This window comes from Procambarus clarkii, chromosome 59, assembly GCF_040958095.1.
Source record: "Procambarus clarkii isolate CNS0578487 chromosome 59, FALCON_Pclarkii_2.0, whole genome shotgun sequence".
NCBI classification, from domain to species: domain Eukaryota; kingdom Metazoa; phylum Arthropoda; class Malacostraca; order Decapoda; family Cambaridae; genus Procambarus; species Procambarus clarkii.
This window is the reverse complement of record NC_091208.1, coordinates 31585061-31610867: the sequence shown is the minus strand read 5'-3', so window position 1 is coordinate 31610867 and position 25807 is coordinate 31585061. Positions and strand designations below refer to the sequence as shown.

Here is a 25807-nt window from a genome sequence, read left to right as displayed (position 1 = left end):
CACCTGAGAACAGTTTGAATGGAGCTGAATGGTCGAACCCCGAGCGACCCCAAACCCTCCGAAGTGCGAACCAGACTGCCGCAAACTCCCGAACCGTGCTGTGAGCCCGACCGAAGGACAGACACCACCGTCCCTGGCCGGCCTGGTGAGTACTGGTCATAAAGCCTTGAACACATCAAGCGAAGGCTCGGGAAGGCGCAAAGGCACTGAACCCCGAAAACCCCTAACAGGAACCAGCAACGCAGCTACTGACACAAGGCCCCCAGAAGACGAACCCAACGATCGCAAGAGAGGCAGAAGGGACGTACCCGAATGAACCAAAACAGATGGCGAAGCCAAACCCGACCTGGCGGGTGGACCAGCACAGCGAAGTTCAGACTCTTGCACAACCTCTCGAGCCACCGCCGAGTGACCCGGGACCCCCCTCAGAAACAGCTGACGGCAGGACCGCAGCTGCAGCAAGGCCTCTGGTGGGAGTTACAAGGAAGAATCCCAAACAAGACTCAGCCAGGTCCAAACCTGGGACAGAACCAGATGGGATTTCCTCCAGTTCACCAGGAACCCGAACCTGGCGAGCTGGGAAAGAACCATTTTCCTGGTGAGCAGACAAGCTGACCGACTGGGAGCCCACACCAGCCAGTCATCAAGGTAGGCCAAAACCAGAATCCCTAGCAGACACAGACAGGTCACCACAACCCGGATAAGACGCATGAAAACACGAGATGCCAGATTCATGCCAAAAGGGAGGCAACGAAAGCGGTAAGCCTGATGCCCTACCACGAAACCTAACCAGTCCCTGAACCCCCAGATGAATAGGAACGTGCCAATAAGCATCCTTGAGGTCGAGGGACACCATCCAGGCACCTGATTCCAACAGAAGCCGGACCTGAGACAGTAGTCATCCGAAAGGAGAGACAAGGAATCCAGGGGGTTCAGATGGGACAGGTCCAGAATGAACCTCAGATCTGCACAGTCCCGTTTTGGCACTGGAAACAGGCGGAAAACCCACCTGAGGGACAGGGTCGTTTCGACCACGCCCAAGCGCACCCACTCCAAGACGACTTGACGAAGTGCAGGAGAAGAAACCTGCCCTGCCAGCCCCGAACCCCCGAAAGGAGGACGAGCCGCCCAATGCCACAGCAGGCCGGATGACACGACCGAAAAGGTCCACAAATCGTGGGACCAAGAATAGGCAAACAGAGCAAGCCTCCCCCCATCTCCCTGTCCATGGGGCGAACCGCGAAAGGGCCGATGGCCCTTACCAGAAACCAAACGCCAAACAGGGCAATCACCACGCTGACCAGATGACGCCGGCACCGAAGGCAATGTCGACTCAGAAACTGGCACCAATGGCCTACTTCGACCAGCAGAACCCTGAACCGTGCACAACCCCTCCGAGACAGCCGACAACGACCGCCCCGGAGAATCAACAAGTCCAACATATGATAAAAATTAGACGAAGCCGCTTGCAGAAACTGCGAGACCACAGTCTCTGCAAACAGCAACGAACAAAATGGAGACAAAAACCTAAGAGCCAGGGCCCAAGCGGATTCTAAAGAGAGGGCGAGCACAGCCTGACAGCACGCGAGACAAGAGGCAAAAAAACAGAGACACCACCTCCTACAGAATAGGCGCAAAGAGCTTCAACAGTGCAGCCGACGCCCTAGCTGCAGAAGTCATCACCCCAGACGAAGGCCCGGCACTCAACGCCTCCACATCCTCCTCAAGCCAGGCAAAAGACAGCTCGAGAAGGGAAGAAAAAGCAAGACAGAAGCCAAATGCCCACTCGCGCGCAAATCCTCTGCAACCAACGATGCCGAAAGAAAAAGAACCTGCACGTGAAGCTGGAAAAGACCAACATTCCGAGAAAGCACGGGGGCAAACAAGCACGCATTAAGGTGCTCAGACTCGCCCCCCTCCCCCCCAGGTAAACCTGCAGAACTCTTAAAAGTTTCACGCCAATCAAGCGTGCGGGTCCGACAGAACCCATGCCACGCACCCAACGAAAAGAATGTGCAGTCTGCCAGCCAGGAAGACTCCGGAATCTCCAAAAGCACCCAAAAAAGCGGGAAGAAGAACCGAACTCAAAAAGAGGACGGATCCATCACAAAGGCATAAACCGGGTCTCGCAAGAGGTATGCAGCAAGAGCCTCCTTCGCAGAGATACGAGAAGTCGAAAACCTCTGGAAGGACAGAGCCGAGGTACCCAAAGGGACCCAGAACTGAACCCGGGGAGGAGCCGAAACCAAATCATACTCATACAGGGAAGGGGGGGGGGGGGGGGAAACCTCTCCCCCTGCAACAATAAGCCCCACAAGGAAGGCAAAAGCACCCAAGCGGAGTCAAAGTAGGTCCAAGGCCCCCAGGTCGACTCCTCCCCAGCCCCAAGATCCCCCAAGGCGGGACCCGGTGCAGAGCTGTCCTCCAAATCCTCTACCCCTGAAGAAAAGGTAGAGTCCAGGGAAAAGCCAGACAAGAAGGGGGCCTGCTGGTGGGACCTAGAAGTCTCGGCAGGAGGAACCAGCTCAAATGCCTCCATCTCCGACCTGAATGGGGCAGACCCAGAAGCCGCCCGAGTCTCATTACCTTACCAACTAAACCCTATGCCGAATCCAAAACCCTCAGACGTTTGTGAGCTGGCCAGGGGGAAGGGGGGGGGGTGGAGGTGCAAGATGAACAACAGGGAAGGACCAGAGGAGTGCGGAAGGAGCCAAAATCGAAACGACTAACCCCCCAGGTCCGGGTCCCTAAAACCAAAGTGAGGCAGCCTCGGGGCATCCGGGTGGGAAACCAACCTAGCGCGTTACAGTAACCTGAACCTAACATGCAACACGCATCCTGCCTCTACCCTAACAGCAACATTATCAGAATAAAACTGGAGCACAAGCAGAGAACATGACTCACAAGAGCCCGGGTCAAAAGTGTCGTTGACCCAACAGGCAGCATGACGGAGGCAAAACAGGTGACTGTCACCCTGAGACAAGGGCACACAGCAACCTTCAAACCCATACAAGGCAGGCTGGAATTCGGGAGACGCATTCATGGGACCACCGAGCCCAGGGGCCCGTAGAGTAACAAATACGGGAAGCCCGGGCAAGGTGTTGCTAACAGGTTAAAACCTGAACTAACAAGGGGTAGCCCCAGTACTGATGAGGTATTCCTGGCCACCGCACACCACAACAAGACAGAAGAGAATGCCACACAGACAAACACCGCCCAGGAATTTGAGGCCTGAGAAGCGTCTGTCCCGGTTGACATTAGCTTACGAACTGGAGTGCTAGGCAGCCGGCGCAGCGAGGTCTGGGGGCCCCCCCCCTCCCCCTCTCGGGAAGGGGAGGTCTGCGCGGACATGCAGCACAGCAGTAAAGTGTGATGTTTGCTTGTTTGCCTGTTTCCTTGGGATTGTAGGGAGTTTCTACCTCTCTTCATTTTTTTTTTTTAGTTTCTTACCATGTGGGATTTGTTTTGTTATGCCTACCTTTCTGGGTGCCTAACCCCAGTTGATGGCAGATAAGGAAAAACCCCAACCACAGGGGGGTTTTCTAGGGCCAATGCTCCCTGAAACCTCTCTGAAGGGGCCAGGTTCCGGCTCTGGTCCCTGGTAGGTCTGAACTCCATAGCTATGTCCCTCTCTAATATAAAGTACATTAGCCTGATAAGCTCCTGGGAGCCTTAGAAGCTCACCACAGAAAACCACTATCACAGGCCCTTCACATTCTTTGGAGACAGAGCCTAGATACTGGCATTATCCCTGATATACTAAAAACAGCAAAGATAGCACCACTTCATAGAGAAGGAAATAAGGCAGAGGCAAATAAAATTACAGACCAATAGCACTAACATCACACAACATAAAAAACTTTGAAAGAGTGCTAAGAAGTAAGATCACAAAATACATGGAATCACAGCATCTCCATAACATGAAACAACATGATTTCAGAAACAGGGTACTCTTGCCTATCACAGTTACTGGACCACTATGACATGACCTTAGATGCCATGGAAGACAAACAAAACGCCGATGTAATTTAAACAGATTTCACAAAAGCCTTCGACAAATGTGACCATGGTGGTATTACACACAAAATGCGTTCAAAAGGAATTACCGGAAAAATAGGCAGATGTAAGTATCTACAATTTTCTGACTAACAGAGTCCAATGTGTAATATAACAAAATAAAATCTGATCCATCAACTGTAAAGAGCTCAGTTCCTCAGGGTACTGTGCTTGGTCCAGTACTTTTTTTCATCCTTATATTGGACATAGACAAGACACAATCTATAGTACTGTATCTTCCTTTGCAGATGACACTAGGATTTTTATGAGACTAGACAACATAGAGGACACTGGCAAACCTCCAATCAGATGTAAATCAGGTCTATCAATGGGCTACAGAAAATAATATGGTGTTTAACGAAGATAAGTTCCAGCTCATGCGCTACGGAAAAAATGAAAATATAAAAACGGAAACCATGTACAAAACTCAGTCAAATCATAACATAGAACAGGAAGGCAATGTAAAAGATTTGGGTGTACTCATGTCGGAAGACCTTACATTTAAAGAACACAATAAAGTAGCCGTCACAACTGCAAGAAAAATGACAGGTTGGATAACAAGAACCTTTCACACTAGAGATCCTATACCGATGATACTTTTCAAGACGCTAGTGCTCTCTAGAGTGGAATACTGTTGCACAATGACAGCCCCTTTCAAAGCTGGAGAAATTGCTGACTTGGAGAGCATGCAGAGATCCTTTACCACTAGAAGACCACTCGGTAAAACATCTGAACTATTGGGACCAACTAAAATGCCTAAATCTGTATTCTCTTGAGCGCAGGCGGGAGAGATACATACTACAGTATCCACTCAATTTAACGGCCTCTTTTATACCGATCTGCCGGTATTAACGACCAGTTTGGGAGACCGGTATCTGGAGCCTGCTATACCGGACTGGCGGTCGATATTACCGACTGGTCTGTCGGTATTGGGTTTGTTGTGGCATCAGCGTCCCCTCACATGGCGACCAGGCCACCGACCTGGATCGTCCAGAGTCATATATTACATCTTAATTTTCTTTTAAAATGATTCACTTTAATGAAGAAAATTGTAAATTATTATTAATAAAATATTTTGAAACAGTTTTTATAAAGCAAGAGTCTTTGTTTTCTTATTAAATACCTTTTATAGTATAGGCACTAGGTATTTTTTTTCCCATGGACCTAGAATGTACTCCGCCGGGCCATGTGTTCCCATTGTTTACTGTGAACTCGCGCGCCTAGCTTCAATTGTGAAGGATATTACTGTACTGTAATTGTGATCTTCTTTTTAATTTACAAAATGCCAAAAGTTACCCAAAGGAAGCGCCTGACAGTTGCACAAAAGCTGGAGTTAATTAAGAAACTTGATAAAGGATATTCTCATGCACGAGCAGCAGCAGAGTTTAACATCGGGAAAAGTACAGTAAGTGACATCAAGAAACAGAAGGATACTCTATTAAAATATGTGAGCACAACAGAGTAATTACCTAAGTGTAGTTACAGGATGAGAGCTACGCTCGTGGTGTCCCGTCTTCCCAGCACTCTTTGTCATATAACGCTTTGAAACTACTGACGGTCTTGGCCTCCACCACCTTCTCACTTAACTTGTTCCAACCGTCTACCACTCTATTTGCGAAGGTGAATTTTCTTATATTTCTTCGGCATCTGTGTTTAGCTAGTTTAAATCTATGACCTCTTGTTCTTGAAATTCCAGGTCTCAGGAAGTCTTCCCTGTCGATTTTATCAATTCCTGTAACTATTTTGTATGTAGTGATCATATCACCTCTTTTTCTTCTGTCTTCTAGTTTTGGCATATTTAATGCTTCTAACCTCTCCTCGTAGCTCTTGCCCTTCAGTTCTGGGAGCCACTTAGTAGCATGTCTTTGCACCTTTTCCAGTTTGTTGATGTGCTTCTTAAGATATGGGCACCACACAACAGCTGCATATTCTAGCTTTGGCCTAACAAAAGTCATGAACAATTTCTTTAGTATATCGCCATCCATGTATTTAAATGCAATTCTGAAGTTAGAAAGCATAGCATAGGCTCCTTGCACAATATTCTTTATGTGGTCCTCAGGTGATAGTTTTCTATCTAGAACCACTCCTAGATCTCTTTCTTTATCAGAATTCTTTAAAGATTTCTCACATAATATATAGGTTGTGTGGGGTCTATGTTCTCCTATTCCACATTCCATAACATGACATTTATTAACATTAAATTCCATTTGCCAAGTGGTGCTCCATATACTTATTTTGTCCAGGTCTTCTTGAAGGGCATGATAGTCATCTAAATTTCTTATCCTTCCTATTATCTTAGCATCATCAGCAAACATGTTCATATAATTCTGTATACCAACTGGTAGATCATTTATGTACACAATAAACATCACTGGTGCAAGAACTGAACCCTGTGGTACTCCACTTGTGACATTTCTCCATTCTGATACATTGCCTCTGATTACTGCCCTCATTTTTCTATCAGTCAGAAAATTTTTCATCCATGATAGAAGCTTACCTGTCACCCCTCCAATATTTTCCAGTTTCCAGAACAACCTCTTATGTGGAACTCTGTCGAAAGCCTTTTTTAGGTCCAGATAGATGCAGTCAACCCAACCATCTCTTTCCTGTAATATCTCTGTGGCTCGATCATAGAAACTGAGTAAATTCGATACACAGGATCTTCCAGATCGGAAACCATACTGTCTGTCTGATATTATATCATTTCTCTCTAGGTGTTCTACCCATTTAGTTTTGATTAGTTTTTCCAATACTTTCACTATTACACTTGTCAATGATACAGGTCTATAATTGAGGGGGTCTTCCCTGCTGCCACTTTTGTAGATTGGAACTATGTTAGCCTGTTTCCACCCGTCTGCTACGATTCCTGTACACAGGGATGCCTGAAAGATCAGGTGAAGTGGAATGCTGAGCTCAGATGCACATTCTCTCAGAACCCATGGTGAAACGCCATCTGGGCCAGCTGCTTTGTTCTTACCGAGCTCCTTGAGCATTTTTTCCACTTCGTCTCTAGACACCTCTATGTGTTCTATGTTGTTCTCTGGAATTCTTATTGTATCTGGTTCCCTAAAGATTTCAGTTTTTATTAAAGATCAGTTTTCAGTAAAGATTAAAGAGTGTGCTACTTCTGGTGCTGCATGTTCGAGAAAAACAGTAAAGTCTGGTCAGTATCCACAATTGGATGCTGCAGTGTATAAGTGGTTTATTCAGCACCGCACAATTGGCATGGCAATAAGATTTGAAGAGCTTAAAGTTGCAGCAAGTAAACTTGCCATTCAATTAGGTATAAAAGATTTCAATGCAAGTGATGGGTGGGTTGGAAGATTTAAGGCTCGGCATAACATTTCAAACACCAAAAAAATTTCTGGTGAGGCGTCAAGTGCTGATCCCACTAATGTTGATTCATTCAAACAATATTTACGGACTGGTTTGAAAACCACTTTTGCAAAGAAGTCAGAGAATTCCAGATCAACAAATGTGGAATAAAGGCCAGTGAGGTTAAGGCATTGTTGCTGCTAGATAATGCCCCTGCTCATCCCATTAGCAAGTTAATTTCAAGGGATTGCAGAATAAAATGCATGGCACTTCCACCAAACACAACATCCTTGATCCAGCCCATGGACCAAGGTGTTATCCTTGCTGCTAAACGTATGTACCAAACAGCAATGCTTGAAGATGTTTTAGTTGTTTTACCTAGCGAGGAAGATGAATTGACAGGAAAGGATACAAGGGCTCAAAGAACACTAGAAAATCTAAAAAAGTACACAATCAGGGAAGCAATATTCCACTGGGCTAGGCTTTGGAATGAAGTGAAAGAAACCACACTAACAAATTCATGGAAGAAACTGTTAACAGAGAGGCCTAGATGTGAAGCAGCAGTATCTGATAGTGAATTCAAAGGTTTTGAAAATGAAGCCAATGATTTTGAAGGGTTTGAAGAAACGATCCGAACAATGTTGCTCCAAGCTGGTCAGGGTGTACAAGTGAATGATATCAATGAATGGTTAGAAAATGATTACGATCCTGGTTATGAATTGTTACTGAAGAACAGATTGCGCAAAGTGTTCTCGGAAATGACTCTGATGACTCTGATGACTCTGATGATGACTCGGACGATGTTGGTGAGGCTCTGCCTAGAGGTGTCGGATATCAGAAAAGATTGGAACAAGTTGAGGAACTCATTGAATATTCAATAAAAAGTAAACATGAGGTTATTGGAAATTTTTATGTACACCTTACAGCCTTAAAGCAATGTCTCAAAACGTTAGCCAGAGAAAATTAGATTCAGACAAAAATAGATAAATTCATGATTTCAACGGTTCGTGAAAAATCTTCGTCGACAAGCGATGCTGCACCCGTCGATGCTGAATTACCATCGACAAGTCGTGGAGCATCCGCCAGCAATGAATGCTCTGCAAGCGATGCTGCACCCGCCGATGCTGAATTCCCATCGACAAGTCGTGGAGCATCCACCAGCAATGAATGCTCTACAAGCCATGCTGCACCCGCCGATGCTGAATTCCCATCGACAAGTCGTGGAGCATCCACCAGCAATGAATGCTCTACAAGCCATGCTGCACCCGCCGATGCTGAATTCCCATCGACAAGTCGTGGAACATCCGCCAGCAACGAATGCTCTACAAGCCATGCTGCACCCGCCGATGCTGAATTCCCACCAACAAGTCGTGACAAGTCATCCACTAACGATATAAAATATGATTGAAAGGCATATAAATTAGTGTAAAAAGTGTTGATAGAGTACAGTATTGTAAGTGTTAATGATTAATTAAGCCTAGACAAAAAGATACTGTACAATGTAAATATACAGTACAGTAGAAATAATTGTCAATAGTGAAGTAGTATTAGAACTCATGTGAATTAGTAGTAAGGCTAGCTGTTGTGTGAAGTGAATGCCAGAAAATAAGTGTACATACAGTATGTACCCTGTATACAATATATACAATATAAAACAAGTGCTGCAGAGGATGACGTAATCTTCACAGCTTCGTAATCTTCAGCTTCATTGAAAGTAAGTCAATTTACCAATTTTATTATAGTATTACAAGATATTAATTGTTTTTTTTCAACAAAAGCTACATATTAGTCTCTGCAAATGTATATTCTATCGTCAGCAGAGAATAGGTGAGCTCAAAATATTTCGTCTTGGCTAGCTCTCAGTGACAAGGCTCGATCGCCATTGTTATGGCATGGCCGCCACAGCCTGTGTTGTAACATTAAAAATACATTACCTGCACTGTTCAGGGTAAATCAAAACACATCTCTAAAATATTATTGAGAAAATATTAACTTGCTGATTGATACATGAAATATTTTGCAATACAAAGGAATGAATCAATTTTTTCCCACCCATCTGGGCTTGATCAGACCGTGTTCACACATCATCCATGCAGCAGCCAACAACTGGCTTAATCGTCGGTGTGGCACTAAATTGGAATGCAATTACACAATGAACTTTATTTAATTTTAGTTATACAGTATAAAATATATCCTACCTGAATGTTACTTGAAAAATTACCGACCCGACTTAACTTCGGAAATAACGGAGCTCCGGAAATAACGACCAGGGTACATCCCCATATAGGCCGTTAAATTGAGTGGATACTGTAATTTACATGTGGAAAATATTAGAGGGGCTGGTCCCAAACCAGCACACAGAAATAACACCACATGAGACCAGGAGGCATGGCAGGATGTGCAGAATACACCTCCCCCCCCTATTGAAGAGCAGAGGTGCAATAGTTACTCCAAGAGAAAACTCTGGCCGACCCCTCACAGTGATCAAGAAAGAACTTGATAAACACCTTCAAAGGATACCTGATCAACCAGGCTGTGACTTATACATCATGCTGCGAGCAGCTGCTCCCAACAGCCTGGTTGACCAGTCTAGCAACGAGGAGGCCTGGTTGAGAATCGGGCCACGGGGACGCTAAGCCCCCAAAACTATCTCAAGATAACCTCAAGGTACTCAAGGTATCCATCCATCCATCCATCCAGTTCTCCCACCATCCATCTATCCAGTCCCCTCACCATCCATTCATCCAGTACCCTCACCATCCACCTTGGGACCCATGGTGTGATATATAATAAGAACTTTACTGTTCGGAAAACAAAAACCAGAACAATAAAATTCTTTACAAAGAATTGAAGTGTGGTCGTCACTAGGCGGGATACACTGGTAAACAACTGAGTGTCTTGCCCTGCGCCCAGCACCACGCACTCGCTCGACCCATACACGAATCAACAGACGTCGCATTCCAAGTAAAACATCATACACCAATTCAGAAATTTTACGACAATTTTGATGTCGTATACCAAAAAAATCGTACTCTAGAAGGCAGTCGAACACAAAAGTACCAATGTATATCAGATATATTTAGCCTTTCTAAGACAAGGGATTTTTATTTATAAACAAACTTATTGTACAAATCACTAACCGTAGTGGGGTGAGATGTGGGAGCAAGGCAAGACGGTGACATGTAAGCCTTCCTGTGTTTCTCAACCATCTGATTGAAGTTTTTGGGGTCAGCTTCTATCAGAAGGCCATTCCAGCCCCTCTTTCGTTCAAAAAATAGTGTATTGGAACGTATTTCTCCATCAAGAGCACCACATTCCACATAAAACCCATTCCTCTGAAATGGTAAAAGTGTGGTGAGGCTGATGCAGTAATACTCATCTTCAGATATAAAGCAGAAAATATCACTGACTTAAGTGTGACACAATCTGAGAGAGAGAGAACAAGCAGGCTGTTAAACATATAGTATAACTTAAATATTTTATTTATAATATAAATGATTAAGAAAGAACTTGATAACAAAAAAAAACAACGTTGAATGTAATGAAACGCCATTTTCTGGGTGAGACCCGGAGGCTCCCCGGAGCTTTACCGGCTGATATGCTAATGTCAGACTTTGGCATCAGTCATGTGTATGGAGTTCTAGGGCCTACCGGGGACCACGGCCAGAACCTGGCCCCCTCAGAGAGGCAAGGGGAGCAATGGCCTATAGAAACCCCCGTGTGGTTGGAAGCATTCTATATCTGCCATCGACCAGGTCAAGCATCCAGAAAGGTAAGCATTCCAAAACAAACCCCTATTCTGGTGAAAATTGCTACATAAAGCCGAACTAGTGGATAGAACTCTTCAACAGAAAACAAGGAAACTAGTATGACGTCATACGTCACCGCGCCGCTGTCTGCGCAGCTCCCCCCCTCCCCGGGAGGGGGAAGGGGGAGCCCCAGACCTCCCACGCTGGCTATCCACCGATCAGTTCTGAGGCTGGATGTCAAAACACGCGAAAAACTGCCGACCGGAGGGAGGGAGGGAGGGTTGCCGGGGAGCCTCCGGGTCTCACCCAGAAAATGGTGTTTCATTACATTCAACGCTGGTTTTCAGGGGGGGAGCCCCGTCGGCTCCCCGGAGTTAATTACCCACAGAGGAAGGTCAAAGGGACAGAACCGGGAGGCGGACACCACGCACCCCCCCACGGAAGCGAGACAACTTGCAGCAAACGCCAACCCAAGGCGCCACAGCCCCGAAAAGTCCCGGGAACAACACGAGAACAACGAGCAGCAAGGCCCCTGCACGAACACCAAAAAGTAGCCCAACCGGCTCACAAGTAGCCCAACCGGGCCACAAGTAGCCCAAAACGGCGACAAGGACGAGGAGCCGACAGACGTTCCAATAATGCGGGAAGTAGCGAAAAACCTTCCCGAACCCACGAGAACACAGAAGCCAACACTTGTCCCGAAGGCACACGAAGGCGCAGGCGCACCCGAGATCAGAAGTCACGTAGAACCCCATCGAACGGGGAAACATGACGAAAACAACGTCCCAAAAAAGGGTGGGAGGAAACATCCACCCACAGGACGGAGCCAACCGACTCAAAGGCCAAGGAACCGAGCCCGGGGAGGGGCCGACGCCCAACAGCACGTACGGCGAGTGGGGAGGAAAGACCCCACTCCGCGTAACCACAAGTCCTGCCTAGAGGGGGATAAAAACCCCCACGGGGTCCAACGGGGCCAAAGCCCCCCAAGTCAGCCCCTCCCCAGCCCCGGGAACCTATCCGACAGGCCCCGGGGCCGAGCCGTTCCCCCAAAGCCCCGGCCGTACCAGAAAACCGGGGCAGCCATGAAAACACTAAGGAAGGGAGCCCACTGGCAGACTCATACAACACGGCTGGAGGAACAGGTTCAAATGCCCCCATCACTACCCCGGAAGGGGAATTCCCCGAGACTGCCCGAGTCTCAACACCATCAAAAACCCCGCCCCGAACCTACAGACGGTAAGGAACCGGATACAGGCAGGAAGGGTAATCCAGGGGAAAGACAAGGGGGCGTGGATGGAACCGAAGCAACCAACACCCCCAAGTCCCAAAACGAACTACAACGGGCTCCCGGGGAGGAAATCACGAGAACGTTGCCACCACCAAGGCTCAAGTGTAACGCCCCTGCTGCCCGCACCCACTTTGTCAGCACAACTGGGTAACCGAGCCACAACGAGCAACCAAACTCGCAGGACTCTGGGTCGAAGGTGTCACCGACCCCACAGGCAGCAGACGGAGGCAAAACAGAGTCACCCAGAGACAAAGGGTGAGAGCAACCCTCAAACTTGCCGGAAGCGAGGGGGGGACTCTGGGGTCACATCCATCGGACCCGCGCGCCCCCAGGGGTTTCCCAGGATCTCGAGCGTTTACTATAAGAGGACTCGCGCTCAGGTAATCCCAGGCAGGGTACTGCTAACAGGCACCCAAAGCTACCAAACAACTTTCTTAGAGCTGAACCCCCGGGACGTGTACACTCACGGGGACCTAGCAGGGGGTACCACCAGAAAATACTCACAACACAAGGGACACAAGGGGCAAGAACGAAGGCAGACCCCCCACCAGGTAGATAAACAAAAGAAAAAGAAAACCCCGCAAGAGGACAGCGTACCCAAGCGGAACAGAGCCGGCCGCTATGATTGGTAAAGACAAGCTGCACAGTACCCTGCGCCCCACCAGTGCAAAAACTGCCCCTTACTCTAAGGCGAACAAGGGAGACAGAACACCCGAGCACACAAAGAGCGGCCGAAAACCAAGCAGTAAACGGCCAAGCTGGGGCAGGACCCAAGGAACTTGTGGAAGGTGGCCCCAAGCCCCAAGGGCAGTACTTACAGGGCACCTAGGGAAGGGAACCCTAGGCGCATGCAGCCCGAGTACTGGAGAATCACTCCCGGCTCACGCACCACCTAGAAAACAGACACCACACTTTAGGTACAGTGCTGAAACAACCACTGGAGCCGGAGCACACAACCGGTGCCTATAGCATCAGCCGAAGAACTGATGGGTGGATAGCCGGCGTGGGAGGTCTGGGGCTCCCCCTTCCCCCTCCCGGGGAGGGGGGAGCTGCGCAGACAGCGGCGCGGTGACGTTGCGCAGACAGCGGCGCGGTGACGTATGACGTCATACTAGTTTCCTTGTTTTCTGTTGAAGAGTTCTATCCACTAGTTCGGCTTTAGGTAGCAATTTTCACCAGAATAGGGGTTTGTTTTGGAATGCTTACCTTTCTGGATGCTTGACCCGGTCGATGGCAGACATAGAATGCTTCCAACCACACGGGGGTTTCTATAGGCCATTGCTCCCCTTGCCTCTCTGAGGGGGCCAGGTTCTGGCCGTGGTCCCCGGTAGGCCCTAGCATTCCATACACATGACTGATGCCAAAGTCTGACATTAGCATATCAGCCGGTAAAGCTCCGGGGAGCCAACAGGGCTCCCCCCAGAAAAATCCATAAAACTTTAAAATAAATGTTGTATAAAATAAATACTGTATAAAAAATACAAAAACTGAATGAAATATAATCCTACTTATTGATTTATCTGCTGCTCTGCTGATACAGAGCAGCATCTCAGTAGCTCCCCTGCCCTTATGCATGCAGTCCAACCTCTTAAGGTTTACAAACGCCAAGAAAACGGTCAGTTTAAAGTGTCCTCTCCTAACCTACCAGAGAACCCAAAACAGAAAACAGGGCAGTACGTCACTTTCGTGAGGCACTTCCATTTTCTAGTATGAAAATTGTTGGCCTTATTTAACGCATACGAGCGAAAAAGAGACGTTCTTTGTAGGAGAAGAGGTTGATGCATGAGACCTATGCAGACAAACAATTTTGCAAACCTCACAAGTGATGTTTAGCTTCAGGGAGACCAGCATCTTTAATCAGCTCGGTTGATAGCATACTTCATTCCAGACCAGGAAAATAGCTAACTATAAGATACCCTTTAAATGATTCTGAACCTTCTGAAACAGTCAAATCTCCACTAACTACTCTGGCCACTACCATGTGACAGTCCCTGTGAACACTAGGGCAAAGCAATGCAGACTTTCCCAATAAGACCAGCTAATGGGGGTTAGCTGTGGCCACTAATGTCATTCTTCAAACTGTTCAACGATATGCTTATGTGGGGTGGGATTTTCTCTCAGGTGTTTACCATACCAGGCAAGGACATTGGTTTATGGCAATGCCATATGCACCACATCAATGTTAGGGATTTGGAGATGGCACTTTTGTGAATCTCTCTTCCACAGAATAAGGTAATTTGGTTGAATTCAGAAGTAAACCAGTAGGTCCCTGCTTGAATCAGGGAGGCTTGTCACAGTTATCTTGCATTTTTTTTTTAAATTTCCTGTCCATCAGGCTTAATCCCTGTCAGTTACCGACCTTATGTTTTTTCTGTTCAAGATATTTGTTAATCATCTTCTACTGCCCAACTTATTTCCTCACATAGGTTAGTGCTTTGTAAGTCTCTGCTCCTGGGCTTAGGGGTTGACCATGCCCCTCCTTGAGATGTTATCTTGAGATGAGATCTTGAGATGAGATGATTTCGGGGCTTTTTAGTGTCCCCGCGGCCCGGTCCTCGACCAGGCCTCCACCCCCAGGAAGCAGCTCGTGACAGCTGACTAACACCCAGGTACCTATTTTACTGCTAGGTAACAGGGGCATAGGGTGAAAGAAACTCTGCCCATTGTTTCTCGCCGGCGCCTGGGATCGAACCCAGGACCACAGGATCACAAGTCCAGCGTGCTGTCCGCTCGGCCGACCGGCTCCTATTCCTTAAACTGACCCAAGTTTCCTACCATTTGCAGACGATGAGTCACAATAATGTTGCTGAAGATATGATGACCAAACCATACATCAGAAGATGAAGAAACGATGACATTTCGGTCCGTCCTGGACCATTATCAAGTTGTATGTGAGCGAGAGTAGTAGTAGTTTTAAATTCAGCTACTCGGAACAAAAAGTTCCAAGTAGCACGGGCAATGGTGAGCCCGTAAGTGGAGGCACTCTGGAGCCATTATCTGTATCAATAGCTGATACTAGAGATCTGGGGATGGATTGGGGGGGGGGTCTTCATGAGGGATTTCAGCCTCGAAGGGCTGGCTATACCAGTTATGGAACTGGTGAGTTAATGTAGACCTCAAGGTCTTCTGTTTTTTCTGTGGCTGAGACTTTGGCTGAGCTGTGCTGTCATCGGAGTTTGGTGAGGTGGCGTCCATGAGGTGGTCTTGTACCAAGTAGGTGTCGTATTTGTGGTGCGGCGGTGGAGATCCAACTAAGATTTCCTCATCTGAGGAGTCCATAACATCCGTAGTTGGTGTTTTCATCTTTCATCTCGCAGCCTGAGGTAGGCTCTGGTGTCGTGGATTAGTGATAAAGCTATTTCAGGAGCATTGGTGGTGCTGTTAGTATTTGTAGACAGCACGTCTGCTAGCATGTCTGCTGAGATGGTGATGGTAGGAGTGTTGGAAGCTGGAGAGGGAAATACCTCTGTTTGTGCCGCCCGGGTCTTGGGTGGTTCTGGAGTCTGTGTAGAAATCAATCTCGTGGTCGTCCTGGTGGTAGTCTCCGGAATGGTAGTGGAAGCAGTGACACTTGTGCCAGGGACTATGATGGGGTCCAGGCCACTGGCCAGGTATAATGCATTCAGTTCAGTGACAAAACGGTGGTTGTCTGGTCTGGTAAGCCTCTACGCTAATCTAATAAGAACAGGGATAATGCTGCACGTGATGCATGGGGCTGAGGAGGAGGCTATGCGGCCTTGGGTCCCCATTGTGAAGGCTGGGTTGCCTAGTGGGAGGAGCCACTATTTGGTAAGACTGGAAAGTCTTATGGTCGGTTGGTGGGAGCTGAGGTGGTGGGTTGAGTGCCTGAGGCTCTGGTGGTGGAGGTAGAAGTGTTGTTTCTCTTGGTTTCAACCTGGGGCCTTGATGTTTTCCTGTCTGCGGGGGCAATAGTAGGAAATTGTGGGGTGATTGCCATCACAGAGCAAGCCGTGATGGGTTGTTCCCTTGCATATGGAGTAGTGATTGGAGTGGTGATGGTCCAGTGTGCACAGGCTGCACTTCTGAACGAGGTGCTGACACTTAGTGGTGAGGTGGGAGGGCTCGTAGCACTTGAAGCACTGCTGGAGCTCATGATATTGTTCCGTTTTTACTTGGTGGGGGTGGTATTTGTAGGCCGAAGCAGTAGAAACTTTGTACTCACCTAGTTGTGATTGCAGGGTTTGAGCTCTGGCTCTTTGGTCCCACCTCTCAAATGTCAATCAACTGTAGTACAGATTCCTGAGTCTATTAGGCTCTATCAAATCTACATTTGAAACTGTAGGAGTCTGCCTCCACCACATCACTACTTAATGCATTCCATTTGTTAACTACTCTAACACTGAAAATATTCTTTCTAATGTCTCCGTGGCTCATCTGGGTACTAAGTTTCCACCTGTGTCCCCTTGTTCCACCTATGCTAAAGAGTTTGTCTTTGTCCACCCTGTCAATACCCCTGAGAATTTTGTAGGTGGTTATCACCCTTACTCTTCTGTTTTCCAGAGATGTGAGGTTCAGCTTCCTTAGCTTTTCCTCATAGCTCATACCTCTCAGTTCCGGGACTAGTCTGGTGGCATACTTCTGAATCTTCTGTAACTTTGTCTTGTGTTTAACTAGTTATAGACTCCAGGCTGGAGCTGCATACTCCAGGATTGGTCTTAACACTTTCGCGCTCCGTGAAAACTCGCGGTTGACAGGGGGAACGTGGCCCCTCCGTGCGGGTAAGCGCGCGGTGACACCCAAATGTGTATACTCGTTCCAGCTTTCTCACCTTAATTCTCGTGCTACGTCGCTCGTTTTGGTATCATTGTGTTCGCAATTAAATTCTCTACATGTGTGTATAAATATAATGTCCAAAAGCCTAGCGTGACTCCCAACAGCAAAGCGTAAAGTCGGCAAAAACGCACAAAATAAGTAACATGTGCATTCTCGTTCCATTTTTTACCTTAATTCTCGTGCTACGTTGCTCATTTTGGTATCATTGTGTTCGCAATTAAATTCCCTACAGATGTGTATGAATAAAATGTACAAAAGGCTGGAGTGCCTCCCCGCAGAAAAGCCTAAAGTTACCCGTGAACGAGCACCATTTTGTACATTGCAACCTAATGTTCAACTCGTTCAATTTGATAACATCAAATTTCGTGCTACGTCGCTCGTTTTGGTATCAAATTGTTCGCAATAAAAAGGTGAGTATTTTAAAACTAGTCCCAGAATAATAGAGCAATAACTGGATTTTTAACAAATATTTTAATTCTGGACGCTCATCATCACAAATTTATTTATAACTTTCCAGTGTTCTGACATAAATATTTGTGGTACATCTTTCATTTTGGTATCAAATTGTTCGCAATAAAAAGGCGCGCATTTTAAAACTAGTCCCAAGATAATAGGACAATAAATCGAATTTTAACAAATATTTTAATATTCGGACCATAGGCCTATTTATAATATTTCAAGTGTTTGGACATCAAGTTTCATGTTATATCTTTGATTTTGGTATCAAATTGTGTGCAATCTAAAGGCGCTTATTTTAAAACCACTACCAGATTGATCTGATAAAATTTAAATTTTTAAAAAATATTTTAATGAGTGACTCAGTACTGCGTCGTTGGAACACATTCAGTAGAAAAATGAGTGACGAGATAGTCAGTCTGTGGAACCTCAAAGTGTTAAATAAGTGGTATACAAGGTCCTGAATGATTCCTTACACAAGTTTCTAAAGGCAATTCTTATGTTGGTCAGTCTCACATATGCTGCTGCTGATATCCTTTAGATGTGGGCCTCTGGGGACAGGTTCAGTGTGATATCAACCCCCAGATCTTTCTCTCTATTTGACTCTTGCAGGAAATCACCTCCCAGATGGTACATTTTGTTCAGCCTTCTGCTCCCTTTGCCTAATTTCATTACTTTACACTTTCCCGAGTTGAACTTTAGTAACTATTTTCTAGACCATTCCACCAGTTTGTCCAGTTTATCCTGTAGTCTCTGTCTATCTTCATCTGTCTTGATTCATCTTATAATTTTTGCATCATCAGTAAACATTGAGAAGAATGAGTCTATACCCTCTGGAAGGTCGTTTACATATATTAGAAACAGGATGGGTCCAAGTACAGAGCCCTGTGGAACCCTTCCGGTGACATCTCGCCACTCTGATGTCTCCACCCTCACAGTTACTCACTGTTTCCTGTTGCTTAGATACTCCCTTATCCACTGGAGCACCTTACCTTTTACTCCCACCTGTTGCTACAACCTTTGTAACAGCCTTTTGTGAGGCACTGTGTCAAAGGCTTTCTGATAGTCCAAGAAAATGTAGTCTGCCCACCCTTCTCTTTCTTGCCTAATTTGTGTTGCTTGGTCATAGAATTCTATTAAACCTGTGAGGCACGATTTACCATCTCTGAACCCATGCTGGTGGTGTGTTAAAAAGCTATTTGCCCTCCAGATGCTCTACGAACCTGTTCCTCACGATCTTCTCCATCGCCTTGCATGGTATACAAGTTAGGGAAACTGGCCTGTAGTTCAGTGACTCTTGCCTGTCACCTTTTTTGTATGTTGGGACTACATTAGCTGTCTTCCAGCCTTTCAGTAGGGCTCGTGTTTCCAGTGATCTGTTATACACCATTGAGTGGGGCACACTTAGTGCCTCTACACCTTCTTTTAGTATCCACGGTAAGATTATGTCAGGCCCAACAGCCTTTGTCACATTCAGTTCGAACAGATTCCTTTTGACCTCATCACTATTGAGGTTAAATTCCTCCAAGGTTGCTTGGTTTGCCTTCTCATTTAGTACAAGGATTTCTCCTTGTTCTATTGTGAAGACCTCCTGGAATCTCTTGTCGAGTTCTTCACACACCTGAGGCAGCCTGGGTGGCCGCAGCTAAGGTGGTTAAAGTAATCTTCATTGATGATCTGTCAGTGCTGCAGAACTCTAGGTTGAATATACCCAGGTTTGGATTTTTGTCCTCGATATTGTCCATGACCTTATGTTGCAGTTGGTCAGCGATCCACTGGTTGGTCCTGCTGGTAAAAACAGTTCTTCTGGCCAGTAACTGTTGTGGGAAGTGAGAATTTAGGTGGTGCTCCTTACCAAGTATTGCATCGTTGGTCAAGAGTTTTTCTAGTTCTTCCTCTCATGAAAAGAAGAGCACGTTATCATCACCTTCCTGACTAATATCAATGGGTGTGATGCCGGTAACGTCATTCAGAATGTTGCTTTACCCGAAAGCATGACCATCAAGGGATGGGGGGGTTGCTCTAACCTTTAGACGTTTGGATCGCACTGTGTTCACACCCTCAACGGGTCGCAGCGTGAGAGAATGAGTGTGAGAAAGGAACAGGCAATAAGGAAAGAGTGAGGTGAGAAGCACGTAGGAGAAGGTAATTCTTAGAAGGTAAGAGTAGGGCAAAATGCAAGAAAGGATGAAAGGTGCGAATGGAATGAGTGTAATAATGGGAGGTTACCTTGAGGTTACCCTGAAGTGTTTTCAGGGTGTCCCTGCGGCCTGGTAGTTGACCAGGCCTCCTGGTTGCTGGACTGGTCAACCAGGCTGTTGAACGGGGCTGCTCGCAGCCTGACGTATGAATCACAGCCTGGTTGATCAGGTATCCTTTGGAGGTGCTTATTGAGTTCTCTCTTGAACACTGTGAGGGGGTCAGCCAGTTATGCCCCTTATTTGTAGTGGAAGCGTGTTTCCACAGTCTCGGGCCTCTGATGTTGATTAAGAGTTCTCTCTCTGAGTACCTATTACACCTCTGCTCTTTAACGGGAGAATTTCACTATTTCACTGATGGCCTTTTGCTCTCTTTGCCTCTCCTGGGTTTTGTATGATTCTTGAAGCTTTATTTCAATTCTTTCTATTTCTCTACCTAACCTCCTTCGCCGTTCTTGAGATAAGGTGCGACTCTCATGTTGTTGTTCCGCGATTTGTTTTCTTCGCCTATAGAAGGAACGATGTTCACATTCCAGCCTGCATCTCTTCCTCTTTTTTTTCTTAGGGGTATGCTGTTTGAACATATTTCTAGTGCTACTGAGCTTATTTTTTCCAGGCACAGGTTCAGGTTTGCATTTTCTAACTGTTTTTCCCAGCTTATTTCTGTGAAGTCTTGGTTTATTTGCTACCAGTTTATCTATCTATTATTGAAGTTGAATTTGCTGAAATCTCCACCGGCAATCGGGACTGGTTTTGAAGGTCTATTCCAGTCCCGTCACCGAGCAAGCAGCACCTGAAACCAAGGCTGGGCCGGCCTCCAAGGGGCCAAGAGAACTACTCTCCTACGGTAGGACTCCAACTAAGCAAGAACCCAAAGCAACAGCTGGACCAGATGGGAAGAGGTACAGGTAACCCCACCTTGACCAGTCCTATCGAAAAGCATCCACCGTGAACCCTCCGAGGTCGGGGAAGGGCGCCACATATATCGGGAGACGCCTCAACCAAGCCAATGTGAAGAGGTCCACCTCCGGGAGCCTGTACGTCTGGCAGAGCCAACTGAAGCAGTCGTCGACTGTCCATTCCATGGACAGGGGAACGAACTGAGACAGGTCGTCCGCCAGGATGTTGGACACTTCCCCAGATATGACCCACACGGAGAGCCAAACCCCGAGAATCCAGTAGACAAGCCACTTGAAATGATCAGCCCCAAAGAGGCAAGGGCCAAAGGAAACCCCCTGCTGCTCAGGCAATGAACCACCGGAGAACTGTCCGAATGAAACAGAACGGTCGAACCCCGAGTGACCCAAACTCTCCTAAGTGACAGCCAGATCGCTGCGAACTCCCACACCATGCTGTGAGCCTGACGGAAAGACGAACCCCACTGCCCCTGAAGGATGAACTGAAGGTGTGAGTAGCTAGTACAGGGATCCGGGGCTTCCCCCGCCCATTCACAGAGAGGGGAGGGCTGCGCAGTGAATGTGTTTTTCTTGTTGGCTTGTTTCCTTGTGTGTTTGGGGGAGTTCTGTCTCTCTGTTAGGTCTTTGGTCGCAATTTCTCTCCAGATGGGGTCTGTTTGTTATGCCTGCCTTTCTGGGTGCCTAACCCCAGTTAATGGCAGACATGGAATGCTCCCAAACACATGGGGATTTCTATAGGCCATTGCTCCCTGTGCCTCTCTGAGGGGGGCCAGGTTCTAGCTCGTGGTCCCCGATAGGCAGAACTCCATTGACTGATGCCTCAGACTAATATAACATATATCAGTCCCATAGCTCCAGGAAACCGAAGGAGCTTCCCCACAGAAAATATTTATTCCTCTCTCCCGCAACAAACATCCTCTGTAGACAGGCACTCAAGGGCCCTACTTGCACTCCTCCTTAACTGCAAAAGCCTGCCACCAATGCTCTGTGGCAGATTACCTTGTGGTTGCAGACAGTACCTTGTGGTTACCTTGCGATGATTTTGGAGTCGAGTCCCCCATGGACACTTTTGGAGCATTAGCAGGTACACAGGGAAAACCCTGAGCCCCCGCACACCAAAATACAACAAAAGCCAAGCCCACACAACAAGCCAGAACAAGAAACATGCACAGGAAGCTTGTACTAAAAGAAGAAAAAAACACAAAGCAAATAGTCCTACATGACTTTAACCATTGCTAGGCTAAGTCGGCACTTAACTTAGCAATCTGACAGACTGGAAGCAATGTGAGCAGCACCACACGGTACCGCATCAGCAATAGAACCAAGATGGGGAATTGACTGAGATATGGAGCTAGGCCACCTGGTGGTTGTGATCAGTACTAATAAGTTTCGAGCTAGTTCTGGCGAATCCCTTGTTCTGTGTTTAGAGAGTTGCTTGGCAGATTCAAGGCTTCATATTCTGTAACCCCACCAGTTGTCTGTAAAACTGCACTGACTTTCTTGAGGCATTTTTTTTTCCAGTGGATTGGTGGATTGTAACCTGCTATCTGCATATCTGTGAAGGGGTGCCAGATTTTGCCTCCGATCCCCAGTAGGTCAAACGGAACGTCCACAACTGATGTGACTTTTTAGTATGGTGCAATCTATAATAATAATAATAATAATAATAATAATAATAATAATAATAATAATAATAATAATATTATTATTATTATTTTATTCAGGAAAAGTACATACATAGATGCATTATTACAAACATAATGTTGGATTTATAGATAGAGCTAGTACATACCATACCTAAAGCCACTAATACGCATAGCGTTTCGGGCAAATACAACGTCTCTACAAGGTAACTTCAAGGAGTTACCAGGGCATCATGCCCTCCAGAAAAATCATTTTTCAAAATTCATTTTTTATTGTTCACTGGGGTTTGCTGTGTAAATAGACTGTGCAGTGCAGGGGTTAATCACTTCTACCATAAATGACTCGGTGCATAAAGAAAATCACTTCGCTCATAATAATTACAGTATGGTGATGTGCTTTTAGTCTTTTCCTCACCTTTTCCTTTAATATATAGTCGATCCTTTGAGCCTGACCCATAGACGGGTTTTCTTCCTCTGGCTGAGACAAATTGTAGGGTAGTTTTGATGGGGGAATCAGAAACTGTTCTTGCAGCACTCGCACCACTTCTGGGCTGTCCGCAGCTACATCCTCACTGTTGTATTCTAATAAAGAGAGGAACTATTAATTAATCAAATCATGTCAATCTAGCCTACATTATTTAAAGGCTATCCTATGAAACGTTTCACCATGATAATGATAATCTTAAGAAGAATTTTAAACCATGTCAGTCAGTCACTTACTCTTGCTGTTAATCATACCAAAATTGGGGATATTAGATTGTGGTTTAAGCAAGCCTGTCCCCCCCCCCCCCATTTGGTTGTCAGATTAGAGAAGTCATCACCACTTACTGTATTTGCCTTTCAAACACACAACCGTCATCATTTGTTTGGATGTCAACACAAACAAAGTCCTTACCATTAGTTCACCTATTACACAAGCCAAGTCATAACCATTAGCTCACCTATTACACAAGCCAAGTCATAACCATTAGCTCACCTATTACACAAGCCAAGTCATCACTATTTGTTTATATCACACATACCAAGATATCACCATTTGTTTGCATGTCACAAAAGGAAGCAATCACCATCTGCATGTGACAAGAAAAATAATCACCATTTGATTGGATGTCATAGAAGCAAGGCATCAACATTTGCATGTCTCTCAAGTAAATCCATCAGCACTCATTTGCATGTCGTACAAGCAAAGTAATCACCATTTGTTTGAATGTCACACAAGCCATTTGTTTGAATGTGCATGAACACCCAAGCAGCCTCTTATATCATCAGTAATCTTAAACATCGTGGACACAAGAAAACACAAGTGAGCCGAGTTAACATTAAAAAGTGGATAAATGCACAAAGAAATCACACTAACGTGAAGTATCAATGAGAAAATCAGTAGGCTCCGTGGGGGTGGTGCATGGCATTTGCTTGGGAGTAGCCATAGCATAGGGTTGAATCCTCCTCATGGCTCCTACTGATTTTCTCAGCGAATAAATAGTACAAGACAGTTATATTGTCACACTGGGATGTTATTGCTGATGCAAAATAACGTCTGAGGTACAAGACATTACAAATGTGCAAAATAGCCCCATTGAAAAGCATAGGTGCAATAGCTACGCTGAGGGACAACAGGGCCCCCAAGACATTTCAACACACTCCCACTACACATAAGGGGCATAACTGGCTGGCCTCTCACAGTGTTCAAGAGAGAATTCGACAAACACCTACAAAGAATACCTGATCAACCAGACTATAAATTCATACATCAGGCTGTGAGCAGCCGTGTCCAACAACCTGGTTGACCAGACCAACTGGGAGGCCTGGTTGGAGACCTTGGACTTTGATCCCCAGAACCTCCACAAGGTAGACACAAGGTAGGTAGGTAGCCACCACCGCAAATGCTGCCACAGCCACCATGTCACCTGTAGGCTACAACAAGAACCATGCATTAATTCCCACCCAAAACCCAAATCAGCTATTCAACATGTTGATGTCAGTCGGGCCAGATGTGTGGACGAACACAGATATCAACAAACCCAGCTGAATGCCTACATACTAACGAGTTCCGTTGTTAGCAAATAGCTAAGTAATTTCTGATCTTTCAATGTAAGTGTAATCCAGTACTAGAATATTATGTTATCATAACAGATTAATAACTCTTGAAGTAACAGTATTCCAGCACTTTGCTTTTGTCTGAACAATGATTTTGATACTACGTAATGAGTATTTTTCATACTATCTTCAGTTAATTTTTCATCACTATGTCTGCCCCACTAAACTGCTTAAGGCTCTGGCACTAGACTTCCAAATGCTGTCAAGCCCCTAGACTTGTGTGGCCTACCAATAACAATCTGGTTAGCTCAAAGAGGCAAGGAGAACAAGGGAATTGGAGATCAATCCTAAATTGTGTAAACAACCCAGAACGTTATAAACAAAAGAAAAACCAATGTTCTTTATTATTAAAAAAAAAAAAATTAAGTCGAAAGCAGGTTAACAACCTTATCTCCAGCTCACCCAAACACCGCCAGTTGGCAGCCCACGTCGCCAGGAACCCGGTCCAACTCCTAGAGCATATCTTATCTTGAGGTTAAGAGCATATCTTATCTTGAGGTTATCTTGAGATGATTTAGGGGCTTTTAGTGTAGTATATCTGGAGCATACCCAGAGTAAGTTTTGGGAGTTATACTCCCCAAGTCCTGCCTCACCCCTCTCTCGTGCTTGTCTGGTGCTGATCAAATTACACTTGCCTGCAAAAACTGTTCTATCTCTACAATATGGCATTTTACAGATATTGGGTGCTTGCATTCTTCAGGTCATTCATTTCCACAGAGGTCATGTTTTGTGTATCGTTCTTCAATGTGCTTCACTTTATGCTTATGGTACCCACCTCTTGTGCCCCTGACTGAATATAATAATCCCAACCCGTCCTCAACTCAAGTCCATTCCATCCAGCGGTTGACCCCACAGATTCATTCATAAATTTTTACAGAGGCACCTTGACTTACAACTGCCCCTACTTACGAATTTTTGAGTTACTACTTAAATTTCGTCGGAAAACGCGACTCAACTTACGACCTTTGCCTCGACTAGCGACATTGTTGACATGAGTATAGGTCGACCGATCACGTGGTTCCTGGTGGCACAGCTGACCCTGCCTCAGTTTACCAGAGCCGCCCACTTAGTGACAATTGTGATTGTAAAGAATTTAATTATTTTTGGGTTAATTTTTAATTTTTTTAACATGAAAGTAATTATTGTATATCATGCCATGGGTCCCCAAGAAAGTCAGTGGTAAGGTTCAACCTAAGAAAACACATGTGAGGATGACCACAGAGGAAATACACGAGATCATTTGTAAACATGAAAATGGTATGAGGGTTGTTGATGTTGAGTAGAGGATGGTCCT

General features: G+C 46.0%; 1 protein-coding gene across 3 annotated transcripts in view; it reads right to left on the bottom strand.

The window, feature by feature from the left end:
• LOC123768068 (uncharacterized) overlaps positions 1-25807 on the bottom strand; it is a 132323-nt gene that overhangs the window by 65292 nt on the left and 41224 nt on the right. For all 3 annotated transcript variants that reach the window (XM_069307074.1, XM_069307076.1, XM_069307075.1), the window contains exons 3-4: positions 22832-22998; positions 10512-10706 (exon numbers count right to left, since the gene is read on the bottom strand). In XM_069307074.1, coding sequence (XP_069163175.1) covers positions 10512-10706; positions 22832-22998 — 362 coding nt within the window. The remainder of the gene's footprint in view (positions 1-10511; positions 10707-22831; positions 22999-25807) is intronic.